This window comes from Polypterus senegalus, chromosome 11 (assembly GCF_016835505.1).
Source record: "Polypterus senegalus isolate Bchr_013 chromosome 11, ASM1683550v1, whole genome shotgun sequence".
NCBI lineage: Eukaryota > Metazoa > Chordata > Cladistia > Polypteriformes > Polypteridae > Polypterus > Polypterus senegalus.
The window spans coordinates 39,080,465-39,102,744 of record NC_053164.1 but is presented as its reverse complement, the minus strand read 5'-3'; the positions used below and the strand labels follow the sequence as shown (position 1 = coordinate 39,102,744).

Below are 22,280 nucleotides of genomic sequence, written 5' to 3'. Positions count from 1 at the left end.
TACGTTAATTTCACACTTCCTGCCGAAACACTGAAACTCACATTTTACTTGTGGGCCATAAACATAATGCACAAAAACATGTATCGCTAATGATAACCGGCTGACATGACATCAACGTGAGTTATGACTGTGACATCCTGCATATCGAGACTCAGAGTATACTTGCAATTTCTGTACTTTTCTAGAAAAGGCCCTGCTAATTTCCATATAACACTGCACTGCATTTCCTACTATCGTAGTATTGTCTTGAATTATGAATTGCACTTTTTAATAGATTATACTGTATTGTTATATTTTGATAAAGTCCACATGTTATCTGTCATAAATTAATCTGAATGCTGTAATGAGAAAATCTGCTGTATGTTCACAAATCAATTTTATTAAATTCGTGCACAAGTTTATACAGTCCACACACACCGGTAACAGCGTTTGACATAACCGGCCCTACGTGGGGTTGGTCAGCCCTAGGCTCCGCACACCCCTAAGGCCGATACCACAACCCCTGGATTTTCAATTGAGTGTTCATGCTTCACGGGGGACACATTTATAAGATTATTGAGATTTATAAAAGCAGATTCCCAAATCAACTTACTAATGGGTGAGGATTTACAGTAGGCTCAAAGCTGTCTATAACCACTGTATTTATGTGCCATATCTGAACAAGAACATTAAAGGGGATACAAATAAATCCTCATTCCTAGTGCAGGCTTTGTGTTTGGTGGTTATTATGGGTACCTTCCTTTCCTGCCTTGCAAATCCTACTCTGCTGTGCAGGGCAGCACACACCTATCATATTATAAAACATTATGATGCTGAACTGATGCTCAGTTAGTGATCTCCTGAGCCCAGCACCATGCAGCTCTCTTGCACAATCTACATCTCCACCTCCATTACAGTAAAATAAATGAATGCCTTAGAGGTAAGTGGCCAAGTGACCTTATGAGCCAACACAGCTGATAAAAAGGAAATGTTAAAGAATTTCTTTCCCCTAGTGCAAGTCCCCTAAAAAATTATATTTAAATCCTGACTCTCAGAATTATTTGAATATAAGGCAGAAGACACACAACAGTTTAAAACAAGCCTTTGAGCAAGGAAGCAAGAATATTGAAACAGTAATTCCCAAAGCTGCTGTGTCGGAGGTCATATTCTTATATGAAAAGATAAGACAACCAAACTTCTAAAGTCAAACCTGAATTTGTGATCAAAAGCCATGAAATCAGCCAAAAGTCTGGAAACAGCACAATTAGTATAATACTGGCCTCTTGTGGTCAGTGTGTGCAATAGCACCCAATGTTTTTTTTTTATTCAAGCTGTTGGATGATTTAAGTAGGCAACTGATCAATTTCAATTTAAATAGATAAGAAATAAAGAAGAGCAAATCATAGCATTTCATAAAATAGGCAAACATATATACTCCTGTCAAAAAGACACAAGTGACAGATTAAGCCAGCGATGCATTACATGCCTTCCAGTCACAGGGGATGACAACTACATTTGCTGATTTCATCACCTGAGGATGTTGTAGTGCACGATTATATATTACAGTGCTCAACGAATATACAACACCTTGATGACTTTCCACAGTTCAATGCTTCCAAAGTACCACAAGCTCCTCCCTTTTTCTGACAGGCAATAGCATGCTGCCTGAGCAAGCCGAGTGCGTTCCAGACATAGCAAGTTTTTTGGATTCATATTTCATTCAAATGTGGTATACAAAACATGAGACATCAGACAGACGAGCTTCTCTTTTTTTTTTTTTGTCCGGTTCAAAACATTCATGTTCCTTATTCCTCGTTGCTGCATTATATGCATTGCGTTTGTGCTGAGCGGTTGTCAGCACTTGTGCGTACAGAGACAGCATCTGTGATTTAAGAGAAAATTAAACCTGTTTAATGTTCTTTGGGAGAATTACAGACTGGTTGGAGTTACTGGGTGTGTCAGGCCACACGATTGATGGTTACGGCACTGTGTTGGGACTGCCTCTGACTCAATAAGATTATGTGAATGAAGTCCGTGACTGAAAATTGTTTCCGACATCGTGTAATGTGACAGGGTCTTTACTTGGACTAGGAGGGAATGCATGGAGGGTCGCGGTTTAGTTAGGTCTGTAACTGAAACATGTGCTTAGTTGAATTTTTTTTTTCTACAAACATTTGTAAAGAATTGTCTTCCCTTTGTGTATAATGAGTCCGCAACTTAGAAAATGTGGCCATTTTAGTAAATAAAAAAATAATGGGCCTGCTCGAGCTCCATGGGTGTGCATGCTTACACAACTGAAGGGGGGTTAATGGAGTAATTGGGGTGTCTGATTTGCTATGTCAGTGTCCTGTGGTGAGCGATTTAAATGCAACACCCACACAGGCATATAAGGATGAGCCGACACAAGAGAAAGAGAGAATCAGAATAGAGAACAAAAGGAGAAACTAAAGGTTAAAGGAGGGAGAGGGAAGGCAGGAGGTGGAGAGGGCCAGTGCAGATGGACGAGAGAGAAGGCAGATAGCTGAGAGGAAGTCCTTCGAGGGAGTTTGTGGCCGACTCTGAGGGGCTGTAGGAGGTCACTCCAGCTGAGTGTCCTAGGAGTTGGTGTGTCTAACGTGCAGCTCCGATGTAGCGATGCCATGTAAGGCTGGGGGAGAGGCAGCCAGGGAATTGGAAGGCTCAGGGAATCATCCTGCGGAGGAGCCATGAACCACAGGGACACTAGCCTGGCAGCAGGAGTTGGAGGCTTGGAGATTGTGCCTTGCTGGGAGTCAAAGGTGGCTACAGGGGTCCCAGCCTAGGAACAGCGTGGAATTTTGGGTGAACTGCCACTTAGGCGCCTCCTTGGCTGCAAAGACCCACATAGGGTTAAGCCAGTGAGATGTCACCTTTTAAAGATATGCACCGGGGCTCATGTTTTTATGGACAGCTCCCTGCACTGCGTTGTTAACCTCTGTCACAGACGTGTGCATGGGAGGCAGTCAATGGGCTTAACTAAGGGTGATATGCCGGGTCAGGGGTTGACCAAGGGCACTAATGTCTTTTCTCTCCTCTGCAGATCACCAGAAGGAAAGACCGGCTAAACCTCAACCAGATTCCATTTCCATTTCCAGACCACACCCTCCTACTGACTTCACTTCTGTCTGTTCCCCATGGGACCCCTCTTCCTATAAAGCCAGCCAGTTGCCTTTATCAGTCAGTCGCGTTTTGGACTCAGTGTTTTGAGACAACTTGGCAGCATCGCAGCTTGCTTCACTACAGCATTTATAACATACGGGGCGGAACCCCAAACCTTTTTCTGTCTTTTGCGTTTCCTTTTACACTTCATTTTAGTGGATTATTTAATGGATTGTTTTAACCTCCAGCAGCACCTTTGCTTTTATTGGATTATATATTTATCGAACATTTAGAACACGGTTTTGACTTTTGTTGGTTTTTATAAAAGCCCTTTTATGCACCTACCCCTTGATTTGTGTGCGAGTGTCCTCATCTGCTAGGCTCATCCCTCAGGTATGTTATCAGCGGTAGCAGGTTCAACAGACTCCCTGGACCATCCCACCCTTCATTTTGAGTAAGATCACTGCTTTCTAAAACATTCTATTAAATCAGTCAGATGAGCAGAGCTAAATGAGTAAACGACTTCCCCATCTTCTCATTATAAGTGATGTGTTCAAAACAAGTGGTCTCACCAAAACAAAGTGAACTCACTCCTGCAATCTGTACATTATAGAACTCTGCTCAGATAAGCCTAAACACACCAACATTTATCCTGGCAGGTCCACCTAAATAAAGGCAAATAAATAAAATGGTGAACCCCTCAAGGGACCTGCATGTCACAACTGTCAGAATGAAATCTGAAAAATTACAGAAGCCCTTAAGGTGCTTGGTTTGCCATCCCAAGAAAACACACAAAGTGTAAAAGGTTTTGTTTTCAATGTACTGCTCCCCTGAGGAAGACTGACTCTCTACTTTATGAAAAGAGGAGGACGGCAGAATTAGAGGCCTGCACAACTAATACTTTCCATCCTCTATGAAGCTCTGTCTTGGATGACGTTAAGTCATTGACTCATCCCACTATAGTGAGCTAAACGTCTCCAAAGGGAGCTTTTCTGGCCTACTGACTGTAAACTCCCTCCACAGATCAAACCCATCTCCAACCTAACCCGTGATGACAGACACATAGACTTTAGGATATCTGTATCGCGCTACACTTTGAATGTGTGCTGGGTATACAGAGGCCTCATTTATGAAGCTTACACATGCTTAAAATGTGCATAAGCAACTTCCCACGCAAACGTCGGGATTTCTAAAAGAAAACTTGACAGGGGAAAATATTTACAGGAACTTTGACCCATGCGTATACAACATTTTGCAGAAACTGGGAAATGAGGACACCCTTGATCAAGCAAGGAAGTACAACCAAACCAGCTAAAGCAGAGGTCGCCAGCTCCAGTCCTGGAGGACCACCGTGGCTGCAGGTTTTCATTCTAACCCTTTTCTTTTTAGTGATCGGTTTTTGCTGCTAATTAACGTCTTTTGAATTAATTGAAAAACCTGAAGACTCAGACCCCTTAATTGTTTCTTTTTTTTCTTAATTAGCAGCCAAACAATAATGAGATACAAAATTAACCAAACATGACCAGCAAACTTTGTCCATCATGCAATATCTGAAAATAAAGAAAGATGAAGGTCTCAGGAATGTTAATCTTCTCAGGTCCTCAAAACATTAACACTGCTCTTAAAAAAGGGAAAAATCAACAATTTTGGAAATGTATGCCTTTGAACAATGAGAGCAGCAACAAGCCATGGAATTAAAGAACGGGTTTAATTAACAACAAAAATCAGAGTCTAATTAAGCAACTGCTTGGAGTGAAATTGGTTGGAGTTTGAGGCCCTGACTTAGTTGATCTTTTGTTGGTTCATTCACTTCACATTTTGTTTCTATTTGGGTGCCATTTAAAGAAAGAAATTCAATTCAGGGGAACAAATCTTAAAAAAGCAATTTAATTAAAATGAATTCACAAGGAGTTAATTAGCAGCACAAACAGGGCACTCATTAAAAATAAAGGGTTAGAATGAATACCTGCAGCCACCGTGGTCCTCCAGGACCGGAGTTGGTGACCCCCGAGCTAAAAGACGACTCCCACGTACTGTAATAATTCATTTCACCAAGTCATTATTATAGAGTGCATTGACATGACAAACAGATTACACCTCACAAATGATAAATATGAGGTACGGACTGTATTTTAGTGCTCTCTTTAGAGGGACGGTACTCCATATTTGCACCCCCCCCCCAAATCAGTTGACCTGTTGTTATTTCTCAGAAAACAAGCAGACAGGTCAAGAATATCTCAACTCCTTTAGGCCTGCTGTGATGGAAGTCATTACATGACTGGTGGGGCACTATATCCAGTTTTCATATGGTGCAGGTGTACCTAAGAAAGATTTGCCAATATAAAAAGGTAATTTGTGGCAGTGTCCAGTTCGAGCGTCTTTACTATAGCCGCGTAACGGCACCTAGCGAGAGCAAAACCGATTTGGTTAACTGTAAGTGGTTTCATTCCATTATTGCACAAGTCATCCAAGATGCGACATTGTGTCTTGATGGCCCGCGTCGATCCAGGATTCCTTTACTTTAAGGCAATGCAGCATTTGACAGACATGACGGTGCTGTATGTGGTGGCTGGCTTGTTGGGAAGGTAAAAACGATCATGCCATTACATGTGCCAGGCTACCCACGCTTACACTTTTCTTGGACCCTCCAGAATGCAGTGGAGAAGGAATAAAAATGCCACATATGATCTTGCAAGCCCAGTCGAGGTGCACAGCCAGATACTCTTGAATGTTGATGTTGGGTCTCGATTTTGCTCTACCAGACAGCGAAGTTCTGCACCACCGTGATTGCATATGTACAAGGCCGATTAGCATTTTCCATGTTATAGATGTTTCAGGATGGTGCTCAAAGAGATTACATGTACGCATATTTACAAGGCAATTGTGATTTATACACCGTAAATTGAGTAGAAAGTATGCATACCCCAGGTATTTACAATTTTTTTTTTTTGCTGTATGCATTTTCCTGTTATTTTGGTGCACATATATTTTTAATGCTCAAATCCACACAGTTTTAGAAATGAGCCCCCAGGTTTTTGCACTGTGTCTGTGCACACTTAAGCACATAAGATATGACAAACAAGAGAGGATTCCGTCCATCAGCTTTTTGCTTCATTAGCTAAATTGTCCAAATATCTCAACCTTGAAGTCCACTTATGAAGTTAAGATTCACCCGAGTCAGTCTCATTTAATATTGTCTGCCCCTACATCTCCTACAAAAGTAATATCACATTTGAGGATAAGGAAGTCAAATTTCAAATTTTTGAAATACAAACTGATCATTCAGTATTGAGTGAAAATAAGCTTTTAACTCAATACATTAAATTTGAATACAAAATTGAACCAATTTACCATTTTAAATCTGAATAAACTTGTAGATGCATCCCCAGTGAAGGTTTGACACTCGATTGATGATCTGATTAATGATGATGATTAATGTGACCTATTTTTTATTGTGTCTATTTTTCTATTCATTTTGTAAAGCACTTTGAGCTACATTTTTTTGTATGAATATGTGCTATATAAATAAATGTTGATTGATTGATTTGGGATTGGGGTATCCTGCAAAGCATCAAGAGCTGTGAAGAAATAACACACGATCAGCGTGGATGAGGGATTGGAAACCACCCTGAAGCAAAGGGGGGCTAAGATCAAAGCTAACCAATCAAATACAGTCGACAAACTTTGACCCCTCCACCGATAACATCTGCACTACAGTTCACAAAACAGTGTGCTACACAGTTAAAGTGGCTGCGCTACTGCCAGGACCAGCGCCAGGTGAGATGGGCCGAGTGTAAGCAGCAGGTGTTGCATCCAATTCAGTCCCCCCTGAACAGAAATCAATATTAGACTTTGGACCTTGCAGTGATAAATAGAGGAGCACAAAGTCCATTCTCTTAAAAAAATGTTATTAGCCTTGGAATTCATTTCAAATTCTTTAAAACTTTGAGCTTGATGCAAAAATAATGCGACTACCCTTCCATAAGTCACAATTAAAAGCTGCTTTGTCTCTGCCTGTAAGCATTACTGATCGGCCTACATGCACACACATTTAATGGCCACACATAAAAATGAATAAAACACAGGAGATCAAATGTAAATTTATAAATCTATTAGAAATTTTATTGTTAAATAATCTCTATATAAATAACCATCTTCTTTGCATCAAAGAATACATATAACTAAGCTACTTTGATAAATATTACTACAAATGACGCTTGTATTAACAATTTAAATAAGTGTTCAAAGCAAAAAAAACTTCAAATAGTAGATCTATAAACAACAACAAAAAAAAAAAAAAACACACACACACAAAGTGTAAGTTGTATTAAAGGATACCAGATTTTTGGTTTGGTTATTTGTGCTTAGAAGAAAAAAAGAAAACGGAATAAATGAGGGTGCACCTATAAGCAAATAAATTACACATAAGAAATTCATTTTCTTTCCAAAGGAAAACAAACATTCTTCAGACAAGCACTGTTTAGTAAAAAAACAGGCACCAAAAAATCGCCCTGAACACGCCCTGTCTAAATCGCTCCATGCATTTCCCACAATACTGCAATGCCATTCGCCAACAGCAGAGGGTACTAAAGTCTCATCAAAATATCACAATAAATATGAACTTGCTTCAAACGTTGAGCACAGCCGAGCTTAAGTACAGCTTTAACACATTTCTCTACAGACAGAATCATTTGGCTTAGATTTCTTCTCTCAAATAAACTTCAATAAATAACTTCAAGTATCATTACACCAAAATGAAAGTGTATATGGCCAAGAGGACATGCAGAAGAAAAGAACTGCAGGCATCCATTTAAGGTAGCAACTGACTTGACGTCATCTGAGCTGCCACTCTAGTTCTTCGGTAACCCCAATAAAATGTACTTCCACCACTGAATTTCTCAAAAATTACTTGAAATAAAGAACCAATATAACTCATTCCATTGTGCAAAAGAAAAGCAAAAATATTGGCCATAAAACGGCAAGATGTCAAAAATACTCATTTGGTTTACAAGAGGTACTAACAGTCTAGTTAATCTTTAAAACGCGTGACATTCCCAAGTGTCCCCCACACTAGCCAATGGAGCGGGGTTAAAAATAAGAGCACTGTATGTTAGGATGGTGGTCAGGCAAAGTGTACTGCAATAGTAAAACCCATTGGAAGAGCTCTGTTCAGGTTCACTGTGAAGCCAGGATTCTTATTCCAGTCAACATACCTGTACAAAAACAGGGTCACAAATGAATTCCGACATCACAATGACACAAGAAAGAAGAAGAAGAAATCAAAATTGATCCCAGTTATTGCTACTCGAAATAACATTTTGCGCATAATTCAGGTATTTTCTTCTTTGAAATAAATTGTTGGTTTTAAAAGAAAAATAAAACAAGTGCACCTGTTAAGAGGATGATTAGCCCCTTCGCTGGTTTAAAAACCAGTAGCAGCAGCGGTTTTATATTGGATTGTGCTTTTTAAATCTCCAAAACTGGAAGACTTATTCCCCAAGTCAAATACCTGTAAACCAAACGAAAAATAACAAAAAGAAACACTCGAGTGCTGCCAAGGTAGAACCTATGTATGTTTGGGGGGGCTTGTTTGGAGGGAGAGGGAAAAAAAAAAAAAAAACCCAACTGCCAGGGTGCTACAATGCCAGGTAAGCCCTTTCAAAAATCCCTTTGCTGTTTCAGTCCTTCGCTGAAGAGATGATCATTAGAGGGAAACCTAGTTGTAAATTGTCCCACATTTTTAATCGTCCTCTACCAGAGGCTCATTTATGTTCTGATCAGCGCTGCCCTGCTTCACGAATCCGACAGGCCACAGCTGTGATGAGCGCTGCACCTTTGCCACTTCCATCTTCAGACTGGAGAAAGGTGACACTGCAGTTGGGGGCCAAGTCCTGGACTGTCTGATGCAAAACAGTTGCAAAGCTGAGGGAACAGATGAGGGGGAGAACAAAAAAAAAAAAATTACTTTTTCGGATTTGAACAATCTCAGACAAGTTCATGCATATTTGTGAAAAAAAAACTGCTGCTTTAAGTCAGAGTCTCCTAAATTAAGTATGCTTATATGATTCAGGGAGAAGTACGCGGATATATATTGAGGGATGAATTCTAATATTAACTCATGATTCATGATGTATTAGCTGCTTCCTTTATATGTAGTTATTGTAATATTATTATTAAGTTGCATTTATAGAGTGTCATTAACAAACTCAATATTGCTTTACATAGAGAGTTAAAAAAAAATTTCCACAGAAGACAAAAGTTTGTAGAACAGGAAAGTTTTCAGCTGAGATTTAAAGGTGCAGAAGGAGAAGCGATCTCGGAGAGACTGAGGAAGAGAGTTTCAGAGTTATGGGGCTATAGCACTGAAGGACCTGCCTCCCTGGATGGAGAGTCTGCTGCGTGGGACAGTAAGGAGATTACTGCTCGAGGACTCGAGAGAGCGATAAGGAGTGTATGGAGCTAGTAGCTGAGTGAGGTAGAGAGGGGCAAGGTTATGTAGGGCTTTGAAGATGAGAAGTAGAATCTTGAATTTAATCCTTGATGGAACCGGTAACCAGTAAAGTTGGGAGAGAACAGGGGAGATGTGAGCAGAATGCTTTGTGTGGGTGAGGACTCTGGCTGTGGAGTTCTGAATGTACTGTAACTTCTGCATAGATTTTGCTGGGAGGCCAATGAAGAGGGAACTACAGCAATCAATACAAGACATGATGAAACAATGAACCAGAGTTTCAGCATCATTAAAGGGCAAAAATAGATGGAAGTGGGTAATGTTACAGAGATGATACAATGGTTTTGGACAGAGACCTAATGTGTAGCTCAAAGTTAAGAGATGAATCAAGTAAAGTACCAAGATTTCTGACAACAGGAATAAGTAATTTAACTATAGAAAACAAATGGTTCAATAAAAAACGATTCATTCACGAGACATCAGTCTAAAACAGTGGTCTCAAACTCCGGTTCTGTAGAACCACAGTGGCTGCAGGATTTCATTTTAACCCTTTTCTTAATTAGTGACCTGGTTTTTCTGACCCCTTAATTGTTTTCTTTTCTTAATTAGCAGCCAAACAATAAGATACAAAAATGAGCCAAAACATGACTAGCAAACTTTGTCCATCATACAATATCTGAAAATAAGGAAAGATGAAGGTCTCAGGAATGTTGATCTGCTCAGGTCACCAAAATTTTAACGGTGCTCTTAGAAAAGAGAAAAATCAATTTTGGAAATATATTCTATTGCACAATTAGAGCAGCAACAAGCCATGTAATTAAATAAGTTTAATTAACAAGATTCAGCACCTAATTGAACAACTGGTTAGACTTTGAGGCCCAGACATAGTTGGTGCTATATTGGCTCACTCACGTCACATTTTAATTTCTATTTAGGTGCCATTTAAGGAAAGAAATGAAGCAATGCAGAGGAATGATCAGTGGAACAAATCTTTAATAAGTCAATTAAAATAAAAGGAAAAGGAGTTTAAACAGCAGCAAAGTCTGGTCACCAATTAAGAATAGGGTTAGAATGAAAACTTGCAGCCACTGCGGCCTTCCAGGACTGGAGCTTGAGACCACTGGTCTAAAGTATACCCTCTTAATTGATTCTAAATATTTTATGAGCAACAGTGTCAGGGACACCATGTACTGAATAGGGTCTGCTCATTCAACATATACAACATGTACTCATCAAGTGGTTTTAAAAAACCCAAAGTTGTGCAATATGTTGAAGATAAAACTAACTAATACAAGTTTAGGAATATTACTAACAGATCCTTGCTTTACTTTTCTAATGAATTTATAAAACAAATGAGCATTTCTATATATAGACATTAAACATACAGTAACAAATAAATTGCCAAACTAAGGCAGATTCTTCTTAAATAGAAGGCTTGGACCCTTGACACTAGCAGTACATCTGTAACACTATGTAGTAACAGTAATGCTCAAGGACAGAGTGCCCCCCAACTGCCATTCTTGCCACATTCTGCAGGGGCACCATTGACAGTACTGTGGTCAGAAGCACTGTGATCTGGTTTGGGAAACCACAGTGTAGGACCACAATCCTACGACTGATTGTACACACAGCAAAAAACAGAGACCATTGCGACCTCTTTACCTTCCAATAAAGTCATCATTATCAAATATTGCACCTGCACAGCTGACAGGTGCACTGCCACCCTTCCCGTGGTTTCATAGTCTGACTTCCATCTGCTGGGAGGTACGGCAGCAATCAAACCAGTTCTGCCAGTTTCTGCAACAGCTTCAACCTCTTGGCTGTCCGGACTCTGAACCCTGAGCTGCCCCTCACCCCTCAGATACACTCCTAGTAGTTTATTTATATACAGGATATCTGTTACTACTGGTTTTCTTTATTATTTGTTTTATCATTAATAGTATATTATAGTTATTTACTTGTTTTGCACGTATGCATATGTTGCGCAATGGTCCTGGGGAATGTTGCCTCATGCCACTGTATGAGACAATACTGTGTATTGCAGGTATGCCAATAAAGCCATTTGACTTGGCTTGAACTTGACAGGGAAGAGACGCTCAAATGGTCTTACCATCTATGCATTAACAGATACCCAAACTATACAACAACATTATAAAAATATTTTTTGCAAATTTTGACAGTGTTATGCAAAAGTAAAGGAATTTCACACAAACAGTTTCCCTGACCTCTCTCTTAATTAGTCTACTTCAAATTACAGGAACTTGTAACATATGTTTGAGTAGGTTCTTCAGCTGCTGTGCCAGTTCTACCACAGTCCAGCACACTGCTCTTTCGGTCAGTAGGTGTCTACATGCATTACTTTCAGACTCTTCTAATGCAGATATTAATTCTAGTCCTCCGCTCTCAAACAGCAATGATCAGCCTGCGTTTCCTTATATAACATGAAGTGTTTATACGAGCCTCAAGAGGCTTGTCACCTACTGGGGATGTAGTTTGTACAGGGTGCCATCCACTCCAACGGTGATCTTGAGAAAATCCAGGCCACGGTTTTCACGGATTCTATCCACAACAGCAGCAAGGCCAGCACCACACAGCTGAGCAGCCCGCCGGGCTACAGCAGTGCACACCTCCTTGACAATGATACTGTCATCACAAGTGCTGTCCAGACCCAAGTGTTGCAGGATTGAGCGCACCTGACGCAAGGCGAGACGATCACTGTGTAACAGCAAGAGAAAGCTGATTAAACATTGTCGCATGAAAATATTGAATAGACCCAAGGAAAGTAACCCTTACATTGAACAGTTTACATAATTTCATTCAGAAGCATTCAGAGATTATCTATGTTGGATAAGAAATACAATGAATACTATACTTATCTGCAAATTTTCAAAAATACCAACAGTGCCTAAATGCATCTTGTATATTTTCGCAAAAGGTGTTTGGAATTAAATTTAAAAATGCAAAAAATTGCTACTGAGTGCTCACAAAATGCAGTTAATGACCAGCTCTAATTTTTGGTGAAAATAAAAGTTGGTAAGTGCAAGACGATTATCACATCGTTCAAAATTACACAAGAAAATTGACTCTTGAAAAGACTATTCAGTTCATTAAGTTTGTTCAGCTAAGCTGCCCCAAAAGTCTCATTCTGGGACTTCTTAAAGGTTGCATGCAAATCACATGACTTGGATGTTTGTTACAGATTCTGAATAACTCTTTTAGTAAATATGAATTTAAGACTGAGGTCAGGAAGCATACTTCCCTTTAACTTCAGGTGCAAAAACAAAATATGAAAAATCATGTTATCCAGAAATGACACTTTGTTTTATTATTCAATGAGAGAGACATCAACATTGTAGCATGACTTAGACAGACAGCATTATTTTCTATTTTTTTCGCTGGGTTTTATCACTTAGCAGGGAGTTCACATGAAATTTCCCACCTGTCCTACGGCACCTGAACACAGCATTAACCAGCGATTTAACACAGTAGCATTCCAATTGTAAAAGGTATTGAAACAGCTTTTCTGTGTGTTTTTCAGTGGCAAGTAATTTTCATCTATCTCTATATAAAAAAAATTATTTTCGCATTTGAAACAGAAATTACGTATGACCACTACAGTCAAGTTACACAGAGAAAGTGAGACAGAAGCAGATTAAGAGAGAAGGCTCACTGATCAGCGTATACGACAATCACAATTGATGGCCTCACAAACACCCGAACAATGTGCTGAACAGAATCAAATTCGTCAGATGTAGTATTCACAGGCTACCACGTCACACAGGTGTCAGGGTCTATATATGGAGGGATTCAATTATAACACTGAAAAAGATTATTGCTTACATCCAAAAGTTACAATGGGGTTACATTTGAATCACGTGGGATGTGCTGTTCAGACGGCAAGGTGAAATTAACACCTTTAAGCCATCCGCCTGAACTGTTGTTGTCTCCTATTTATGGCGCAAATCCACATTCAACTCATTTTCTACAGAACATTAGGAAATACAATTAGTGTTTTCAGACGACATCGTTTGACACCACGACTGCTACCGAGGAGTCTGGCTTTATGTTGACATTTAAAATGCGGGGGCAAATCTATCATAGAATTGGGTCACTAATGCCGTTGCATCATGAGAGCCACACATTTTTCCCTTCCACTCAGTGAACGAAGCCACTGGGTAATCTGCTAGTAATAAATAAAATTTGTCATTTAATGTACAAAATGCAAAACACAGATTATTGAGAAAACAAGAAAAGGAGCCTGGGAATTCAAATACAATGACAAAATGGACCAAAGCAAGTCATACTTTACAGAAACCACCAACTACATTTCATAGAGATTCAATGAATAAATGAAAAATAGCTTAAGTGTAATTGAAATGTTTCACTGAAATCATTTAAGTTTCTATAGAAAGGTGCATATCTCCTTCATTCTCTTCATACCCTATCTTCTAAATCTAGTTCCCCAAACATACCTCTCAATTTGCGACAGGAATTTGGTCTCAAAGATACTTCTAGTTTTCAGCCTTTCAGAGATGCGGCCCCTAAAGAGCAGGCCTCTTTTGGTAAAATCAATAAGAATGTTACGGACAATTTCTCCAAGGTACATTCCACTGATCATCTTCTCATACCTGTCAGACACAAGTAGTTGTCAGATTAATAGCAGATATGATGCAAGGAGTCTCAAGATACTGCTACTTATAAGTATGGAAGTTTACAGTTTCTTCCCCTGGTCCAATGTGAAACCCATCTAGAATCAGTACTTCTATTAATTAATATAAACCCATCAAGTTAATTCTATTCACATAAAAGTCCCTTAGCTGCAAGGTGTTCGAAGGCTTTAACAATTTTTATTGCAACATCAGTAAATTGGTTTACAATGTTAAAGTATACCAACAGTGCTGCACAGTTGGCAGATAAGTATGTTTCAGCCTTAAAATAAATCTAAATTATTCCTGTATTTGTCTGCCCCTTGCCAGACTAAAATGAACCACATTCTATAGTTTCTAAACAGCTATGAGAAGCTCACCAAGGCTGCTAAAGCTAGTCAAAAATAGTTGCAGGAAGAATGCAAGAATAGAATTATTGGCTAGATAAAACAATCTACTGCAAACAACCCAACTGTCACAGATTTATATAATTTAAGTCATACATGACTGGGACAGGAGTATTCTCTACTTCCGTGATGTGACACAATGACATTAAAAGTCACAAAAAGCAATTTTGTGGCCTATGAAGAGGAATTTTACTTTATCTTAGAAGGAAAAAAGTCTATCAATAAGAGCCACATCGTGTTACATGACATTTACAAAAATTTTCAGTGGCAGACTTTATTTACATAATCCTAGCGAGTCTGTTGCAGTGAACTCCCAGGATAGGATGTCATGTAGTTTAACAAGCCCAATGACTTGGTACACTCAGTTTGTGAATTGCTCTGACAAAAATCCGTTTTTGGGGTGAATTTCTGTGTATGTGATTGTACATTGGGTTAGGGGGTGGGACTTGCCATATTTGTAATGCCTTGACACAGACACTGGATCCTTTGGGCAACATGTTACTGGCTGTGAAAATGGGGCAAGCTTGCAATACTTTGGAAATCTAAAATTGTGATGGGAAATGTTTATGCAATTCTCTATTTTGACATACACTGCAATTTCTAGTTGTGTCATATGACATGCGCAGTTGATGAGATCGCCAGCCCTTCAAACTTGATGCTGCATAATGAGATATTGGCTTAAATATACCTATTCAGTATTCTTTACTATAATATCCTGTTCTAATCTTGGGTAGGCACCATTAAGTGCTTAACTGACATTTCTGTCCAACAAGAGTAGCAAAATTCTGGTGCAGCAAACATGCTTTCATACCTACAGCATTTGGTGTGCACCAAACGTGTTTGGTCCCTTGGATCGGTTCATTTGCGTTGATGTGAATGCAATCTCGGTACTTTGGTAAAAATCAAATCAAAATCACCTGAAGGGGTGGTCTCGGACCGCTTTATCCACTCTACTTTGGTACGGTTCGTCTGGTGTGAAAGCAACCAAAACCAAATCTGACGAAATGGTATAGTTTAATGCACTTTGGGTATAAGAGATACGGGGTTGTGGGTAAAATTCTTTTCACTTCCTGTTGACTCCATTAAATTTTTCACGCTATCGACTCACAATGAAATCAAACTGCGGAGAAACATGGAGTGCCGAAGAAATTAAGTGCCTCATAGATATATGGTCGGATGAGCATATCCAAAAGCAACTGTCCACGACACATAAAAACAGCTGCATTTACGCGCTGTTCAGTAAGCAGCTAAGGGAGAAAGGCTATCCTCAGACAGTTGAACAATGCCGTATTAAGACAAAAAAAACTTCGGGCGAAGTATATAGAAGTGCGTGATGCACTTAGCAAGACGGGAAGTTCTGGAAAAGAGAAAGACAAGTTTCTCTGGTGCCGATGGGCTTCGCGGTCTATTTTGGTTCGTTTAGAACAAGGCATATGTGAAAGCAAACTGTACCCACGTCTGTTTACTACATTGTAACATTTTTCTGACTGGTGCGGACTAAAGCAATCGAACTATAGGTGTGAAAGCACCCTCAGACACTGAAACCAACCCATATATACTGTACTTGGCAATCCAAGTAAATGTTCTACAAAGGATTTTTTTCCCCCCAATTAAGGCATGCCTTCGGCTCTGGCAGAACAGGTTTTATCAGATTGACAAATAAAATTAATTGTGCACATCACTCACTGTACACGCTAGACATCTGCTGTAACATTACCTTTGTTTTCCAGGGTTGAGGGATAGGTCATCAACAGACTTATCAAAGGGGGTTCTGAAGTCATCCAAGCAGCCATTATCTCCAAAGGCTCCCCACTCCATATTAATGCACATGCGTCCTTCTTCCCCAGATACTAGATCCACATTTCGCATCTCTTCCATGTAGCATGCATTACTGCCAGTCCCTAAATGACCAAAAAAAAAAAAGTCACTGACTCTGTACCGCAGATGGCATTACATCACCACTGGCCAAGCAAGAGTACCCACCTACAATCAAGCCAACTTCACAATAAGGATCTTCATAGCCACAGGTCATCATTGTACCAACTGTATCATTTACAACTGCTACCACATCCAAATCAAATTCCTTTGAAAGACAATAAGAAGAAATTTTTTCAGCCTAAAAATATTAAAATCTTTTGCAAGAGTTAACTACAAATTGAATCTTCAAGAAAATTTTTCAGGGCACAGGTAAAAAGTAATTTACGCCTCCAAACAGCAGTCTTCCATTGTATACATGGGGCCTGAATGGTTTCGCATTCAAACTGGAAGCAGAGTCCTATATGTGCTGAACTACAATCATAATTCTTCTGAGCAGGATGACTCCCCAGTGACAATAAAATACATCAAGGAGGAGAATTCAGATACTGTCTTGGCTCAAACACAAAGTACACGCCTCATTTGAAAGACTAGAAACTGACCAGAACTCTAAATGCAAACAAGTGCACATAAAGCTGTTGATTTGTTGGGACAGGAAATTGTGTCTGTTCTAAATTACTTTAAATAGTCAAGTTATTTTTGAATTATTGACAAGTAAGTATCTGACCTCCCTTCGGTGAATGGCCTCTTTTAGTAAAGTAACAACATCCTCTCCTTCACAGCCTGTTGCCTTGAACCCCTTTGTCCACTTCAAAAGGATACCCTGTGGAAAGAGAGAGAGTTTGTATGAGTGGTTGTTTTTTTCTAGAAGGATGTCCAGTATTCTATCAAAAAACAGTTACTTTTGATTTTCAAATTGTGCAAGTCCATTTTCTTAAATGTAAGTAATAAAGGAATGTGCTTTTAACTTTTAGAAGTGCAGGCAAACACTCAAATACATATTCTAACAAATCTACCACAAATCAAGGTAATAACGCCATCGTTTGTTCTACCTACACTAGGAATGGTGTACTCTATAAGGTGGTGGGCTTTCAACCACTAGCTGCCTGGTTATCTCCTGAACACTGAACCCATTGTGTTAACTTAAATCGATTAAACAGCGAGCATTGTAACTGTATAAGAGGAACAACTGTATGAATTAAAAGTGGCGTTGGATAAATAAATTAGCAAGAAAGAAAAAACATCAACTGAAATGTAAGCTATAATAAGAATGTGCTGTACATTAACCGATAGTATAACATTAATCCTTTGACAAGCTGAGAAAAGATTCTTAAAATGTAACTGCCACATAGCCATTGAAGTGTTGTAACCATGATGGTGCAGAAGAATAAGGAAGTACATGCTTTGCAAAGTGTGGTCTCTATAAAACTAGCCATAGCTGAATTGCATAGCCTAATTTGGATTTGGAACCTGGGACTTTGGGCATGCCGACTACCATGTACTTTTGTACATACTGATTTCATGTGTCATCTTAAGCTACTTGTAAACTCTGCGTGACCTCAAATTGAACTGACATACTTCCTCTTTTTGTTTAGTAAACAAACTAGTATAAAACCGAGTTAACTGCCATTTTTTGACTAGGCTGCCTGTAACAAACCAAGCTCTCAGGGTCTGCTGCCTATTCTCACCAAGAATAAAGAAATTACTTTTTTATTTTAATTGGTGTTTTTGACTCCCATTGTTTTTCCCACTTCAGCGTCCACATTAGTCATAAATATACATAGGAGATAATGTAACCATCTATGTAGGATACTTAAAAAGTCTTCTATTTCACCTGCTTTAAAGGACTCAGAAAACACATTTAACTGAAGTTGACAATTAAATGAAGGCCATTTTGAAATATCTTCCAAAATAAGTTAAGCCCTAAAGTGACTTAAATAATTTAAATATTTTGGATAAAGATTACTCCTAAGTACTGGTTAGTTTTGTGAATGTCTTATATACAAAGATTCAAAATGCTGGCTAAAATTTCTCACCTCATCCAGGTTGTTCTGGTGACAAGGGAAGGAGAAAGTAAAGCCCATGGGTAGTGACACACCTTTCATTCCCATGTATTCTAGGAAATCCGAGATACAGTGCACAATATGATCAAAGAGCTAAAGGAAAAAAAAAAAAATTGTGTTATGACCATCCACAATAAACAAGAGATTTTCCCCTGTACATTCAAACACTTTTACTCACCTCCTCACCAGTGCCCTGCATCACCTCAGCTGGGATCGAGTAGATCTTGTTATGCATCTCCACACCACGTCGCATCCCATTACGCACCCGTACCAGTAGCACTCGAAAATTTGTCCCACCCAGGTCCAGAGCAAGGAAATCCCCTTTTTCTAAAAGCAATGCAAAATATATAGTTTCCGTTTTAAACACAGTAAAACTATGGACTGAAAAAGAAAAATTCTATACTGTCCCTTTATAAGATTATACATAATACATATCCTTACATAACCTAAACTTAGGTTTGGGCGAGCTTTAGCAACATACGCGCTTCAAGTCTATAATGGGATTGTCTACCATCAAATGACAACAGAACGTCCATTTAAACTTTAAAATGTATGCTAGAAAAAAAAAACAACACACTGGAGCTAAATAAATGTTGCCATGATGTACATACAGACCTCCAAAACATTTTTCACATTTTGTTTCAGATTCTAAACAGGAATCCTTTTACAATTTGCTTAAAAGTAAAAAAATCTGAATTGCAAGATTTAAAAAGTTTATATCCTTTTCAAAAATATAAAGTGGATTCACAACACTAATGTAGTAGAGAGTAGGACTATAGAGACATTGAAAACTCAACTTATTCTGGAGAAATTAGATGGACAAGATTGGCAAAATTTGCTGACCAATCCCATTTTTTTTAAACATTTTTCTAATGTTCTCAAGCACATATGTAAAATGCCTGTATGAAATATGCAACACCATTATTTCAGTTTCTTCAGTTTTTGTTAATATTCTTCAGGCTACCAGGGGCCTGATATTTTGAAGGCTCTGCAGAATTTAATTCTATTCATGAATATATCACAAAGTGTATACCAACCTGTGCCATCAGGTGTGGACCGTACATAAGTTGGCAACATCTTAACTGTGGCACTGCTATGGGTTTCTTTCTTCAAACCACGTTCCATCTCTACTTGCATTCGCCGCTTGATCTCTAATAGCTGCTCCTTATTCAAGCGAAACATGTCCAATGTGGTCTGCCGTTCTGCCTGCTGGCTAGCCAGCCGATATGCCACTGCGGTCACCATAGCAGCACCTTTGCCACTGCCATCCTCAGAGCGCAAGAAGCGCACATCACAGTCAGGGACCAGGCGGCGCACCATCTTGTGCAAGCGTCGTGCAAACCTACCAAAAGGGAGAGAAATGTGCTTGAATGAATAAAAACATTTCACAAATTGGCTGAGCTCCTACTGGTTTAGATATACATTTTTTTCCTGCTCAGAGAACATTGCAGCCAAACACTTAAAGGAACCCACACCTCAAAAACACCCCAACAACCACTTACTGAGGATGCTTCTTGTACACCGAACCATCCACCCCAACTGTAGTTCGCAAACGATCCACAGCCTTGTTTTCTTTGATTTGCCGCAGCACGCCAGCCAGTGTTGCAGCACACAGTTTGGCAGCACGCTCTGAAACGATCTGGCAGATCCTTTGTGTTGCTAGACAATCTTCATGTGAGGGATCCAGGCCAAGTTTTGAAAGGACCTCATTAGCTTTCTCCAGGCCCTCCTTATCTCTGAAAGCAAAGTTTAATGGTGAAGAAATTAAAACAAAAAAAAAGAAACTTTCACATTTTCTGATTTTAGGAGTTGCGGAGAAGTATTTAAGAGTGGTACAGGATAAATATAAAGAAAGTGAGACAGTGGCAGTAGGAGTGAGATGCATTCAAGGTAGAGGTGGTATTACATCAAGGATTAGCTCCGAGCCCTTTCTTAATTGTAATGGTGATGGACAGGTTGACAGACGAGATTAGACAGGAATCCCAATGGACTAGGAGGTTTGCATTGTAATCTGTAGCAAGAGTAGGGAGCAGGTTGAGGAGACCCTTGAGAGGTGGAGATATGCTCTAGTGAGGAGAAGAATGAAGGTCAGTACGAACAAGACAGAATACATGTGTGCGAATAAGAGAGAGGTCAGAGGAATAGTAAGGATGTAGGGAGTAGAGTTGGCAAAGATGGAGGAGTTTAAAATACCTGGGATAAACAGTACAGAGTAATTGGGAGTGTGGAAGAGAGGTGATGTGCAGGCAGGGTAAAAAAGAGTGTCAGGAGTGATTTGTAACAGACGGGTATCAGCAAGAGTGAAAGAGAAGGTCTACAAGACAGTAGAGAGACCAGCTATATTATAAGGGTTGGAGATGGAGGCATTAACAAAAAATAAAATAAATAAAAAAAAATAGGAGAGGGAGAGCTGGAGGAGTTAAAGATGCTAAGATTTGCACTGGGTGTGACAAGGATGGACAGGATATTAGAAATGAGTACATTAGAGGGTCAGCTCAGGTTGGGAGACAAAGTCAGAGAGGCGAGATTTTGTTGGTTTGGACATGTGCAGAGGAGAAATGCTCGGTATATTGTGAGAAAGAAGGATGTTAAGGATGGAGCTGCCAGGTAAGAGGAAGGCCTAAGAAGGTTTATGGATGTGGTGACAGAGGACTTGAAGGTGGTGGGTGTAAACTGAGAAAGCTGCAGAGGACAGGAAGAGATGTAAAAAGATGATCTGCTATGTTGACCCCTAACGGGAGCAGCCAAAAATTAAAAATTTTATGCCGATTTTGTTATAAAATGGGCTTTGTTCTCAGATTGTAATACCTCGATTGAAAAATCCTCTAGCAATCTATATACAGTATGTACAATATGTGAAGGCAATTTCTTTGCCTCATGTCTATCAGAAAAAGTTTAGCCGAGTCAGAGAATATCCAGTTATGGGCTAAAAAACAACGTGTGAAAGTGTTTGGTACCATTTGAATGAATAAAGCAATTGCTGAAAGTGGATACAAAATTAAAAATGCATATACTTATAGGTTTATTTGAATTGCAAGATCTCGAAATTTAAGCAGAAAACAATGTATATGCAATAACTGGTTACAATGAAAAGGTCTTCAGATTTGGTATGTCTACAACACCTTCATTTGAAGTACTGGCCATACTTTGAATGAAGGGTTGTTCTTTTGATAATTTTAAAGTAAAAAAGGAGACACTCTCTATATGGGGGGGAGAAAAAAAAAAAAGAATGCTGCAAGTTTTGGTGTGTGCGAGTCAGATCGAGTACTTATGCTGTGATGCTTTTAGGAAATGTTCTTGTAAGAACTTTATTTATGTGCACAGCATGTAAAAGGAGGACTAATGTTTGTGTGTCACCTAACTAAACAGGACCCAAAAGTGGGAGATGCTTCACACATACAGTTTATATACACAAAGTGTATATGTATGATTTTTTTAAGCTGTCTAAACATTAATTGTTGGGTGAACTGACAGAAGCTTTTACAAGGTTTTAGATTACGAAGAATTAATAAACAGGCGTTTCTTGGTGGCGCATAGAGATAGTATATATATATATTATAATAATAATAATATTATATAAATAAAATAAGAAAAACAAACTTACTTCTCAATGGCAGAGACAAATCTGGTCTCAAAGTGTCCTGTGGTCAATAGATTGGGGGTGATCTTGCCACCAAACAGCAGATCTTCTTTGGCCATTTTAACCATAATAAGTCGCACCAGCTCTCCCATGTACATTCCACTGATCATCTTCTCAAAACTAAGGTAGAAAGCGATGCAAAATTGACCTCAATTTATTGTAGTT

The 22,280-nt window shown here is 39.2% G+C and overlaps 1 protein-coding gene across 1 annotated transcript in view; it reads right to left on the bottom strand.

Annotated features, from left to right (window-relative positions):
- Window positions 1-8,510: 8,510 nt before the first annotated feature.
- hk2 (hexokinase 2) overlaps window positions 8,511-22,280 on the bottom strand; it is a 30,905-nt gene continuing 17,135 nt past the window's right edge. The window contains exons 8-18 of the mRNA XM_039768431.1: window positions 22,080-22,235; window positions 19,978-20,211; window positions 19,513-19,817; window positions 18,654-18,802; window positions 18,449-18,568; window positions 17,140-17,235; window positions 16,581-16,680; window positions 16,315-16,498; window positions 14,017-14,172; window positions 12,026-12,259; window positions 8,511-9,018 (exon numbers count right to left, since the gene is read on the bottom strand). Of these exons, the coding sequence (XP_039624365.1) occupies window positions 8,874-9,018; window positions 12,026-12,259; window positions 14,017-14,172; window positions 16,315-16,498; window positions 16,581-16,680; window positions 17,140-17,235; window positions 18,449-18,568; window positions 18,654-18,802; window positions 19,513-19,817; window positions 19,978-20,211; window positions 22,080-22,235 (1,879 nt within the window). The 3' untranslated portion in view covers window positions 8,511-8,873. The remainder of the gene's footprint in view (window positions 9,019-12,025; window positions 12,260-14,016; window positions 14,173-16,314; window positions 16,499-16,580; window positions 16,681-17,139; window positions 17,236-18,448; window positions 18,569-18,653; window positions 18,803-19,512; window positions 19,818-19,977; window positions 20,212-22,079; window positions 22,236-22,280) is intronic.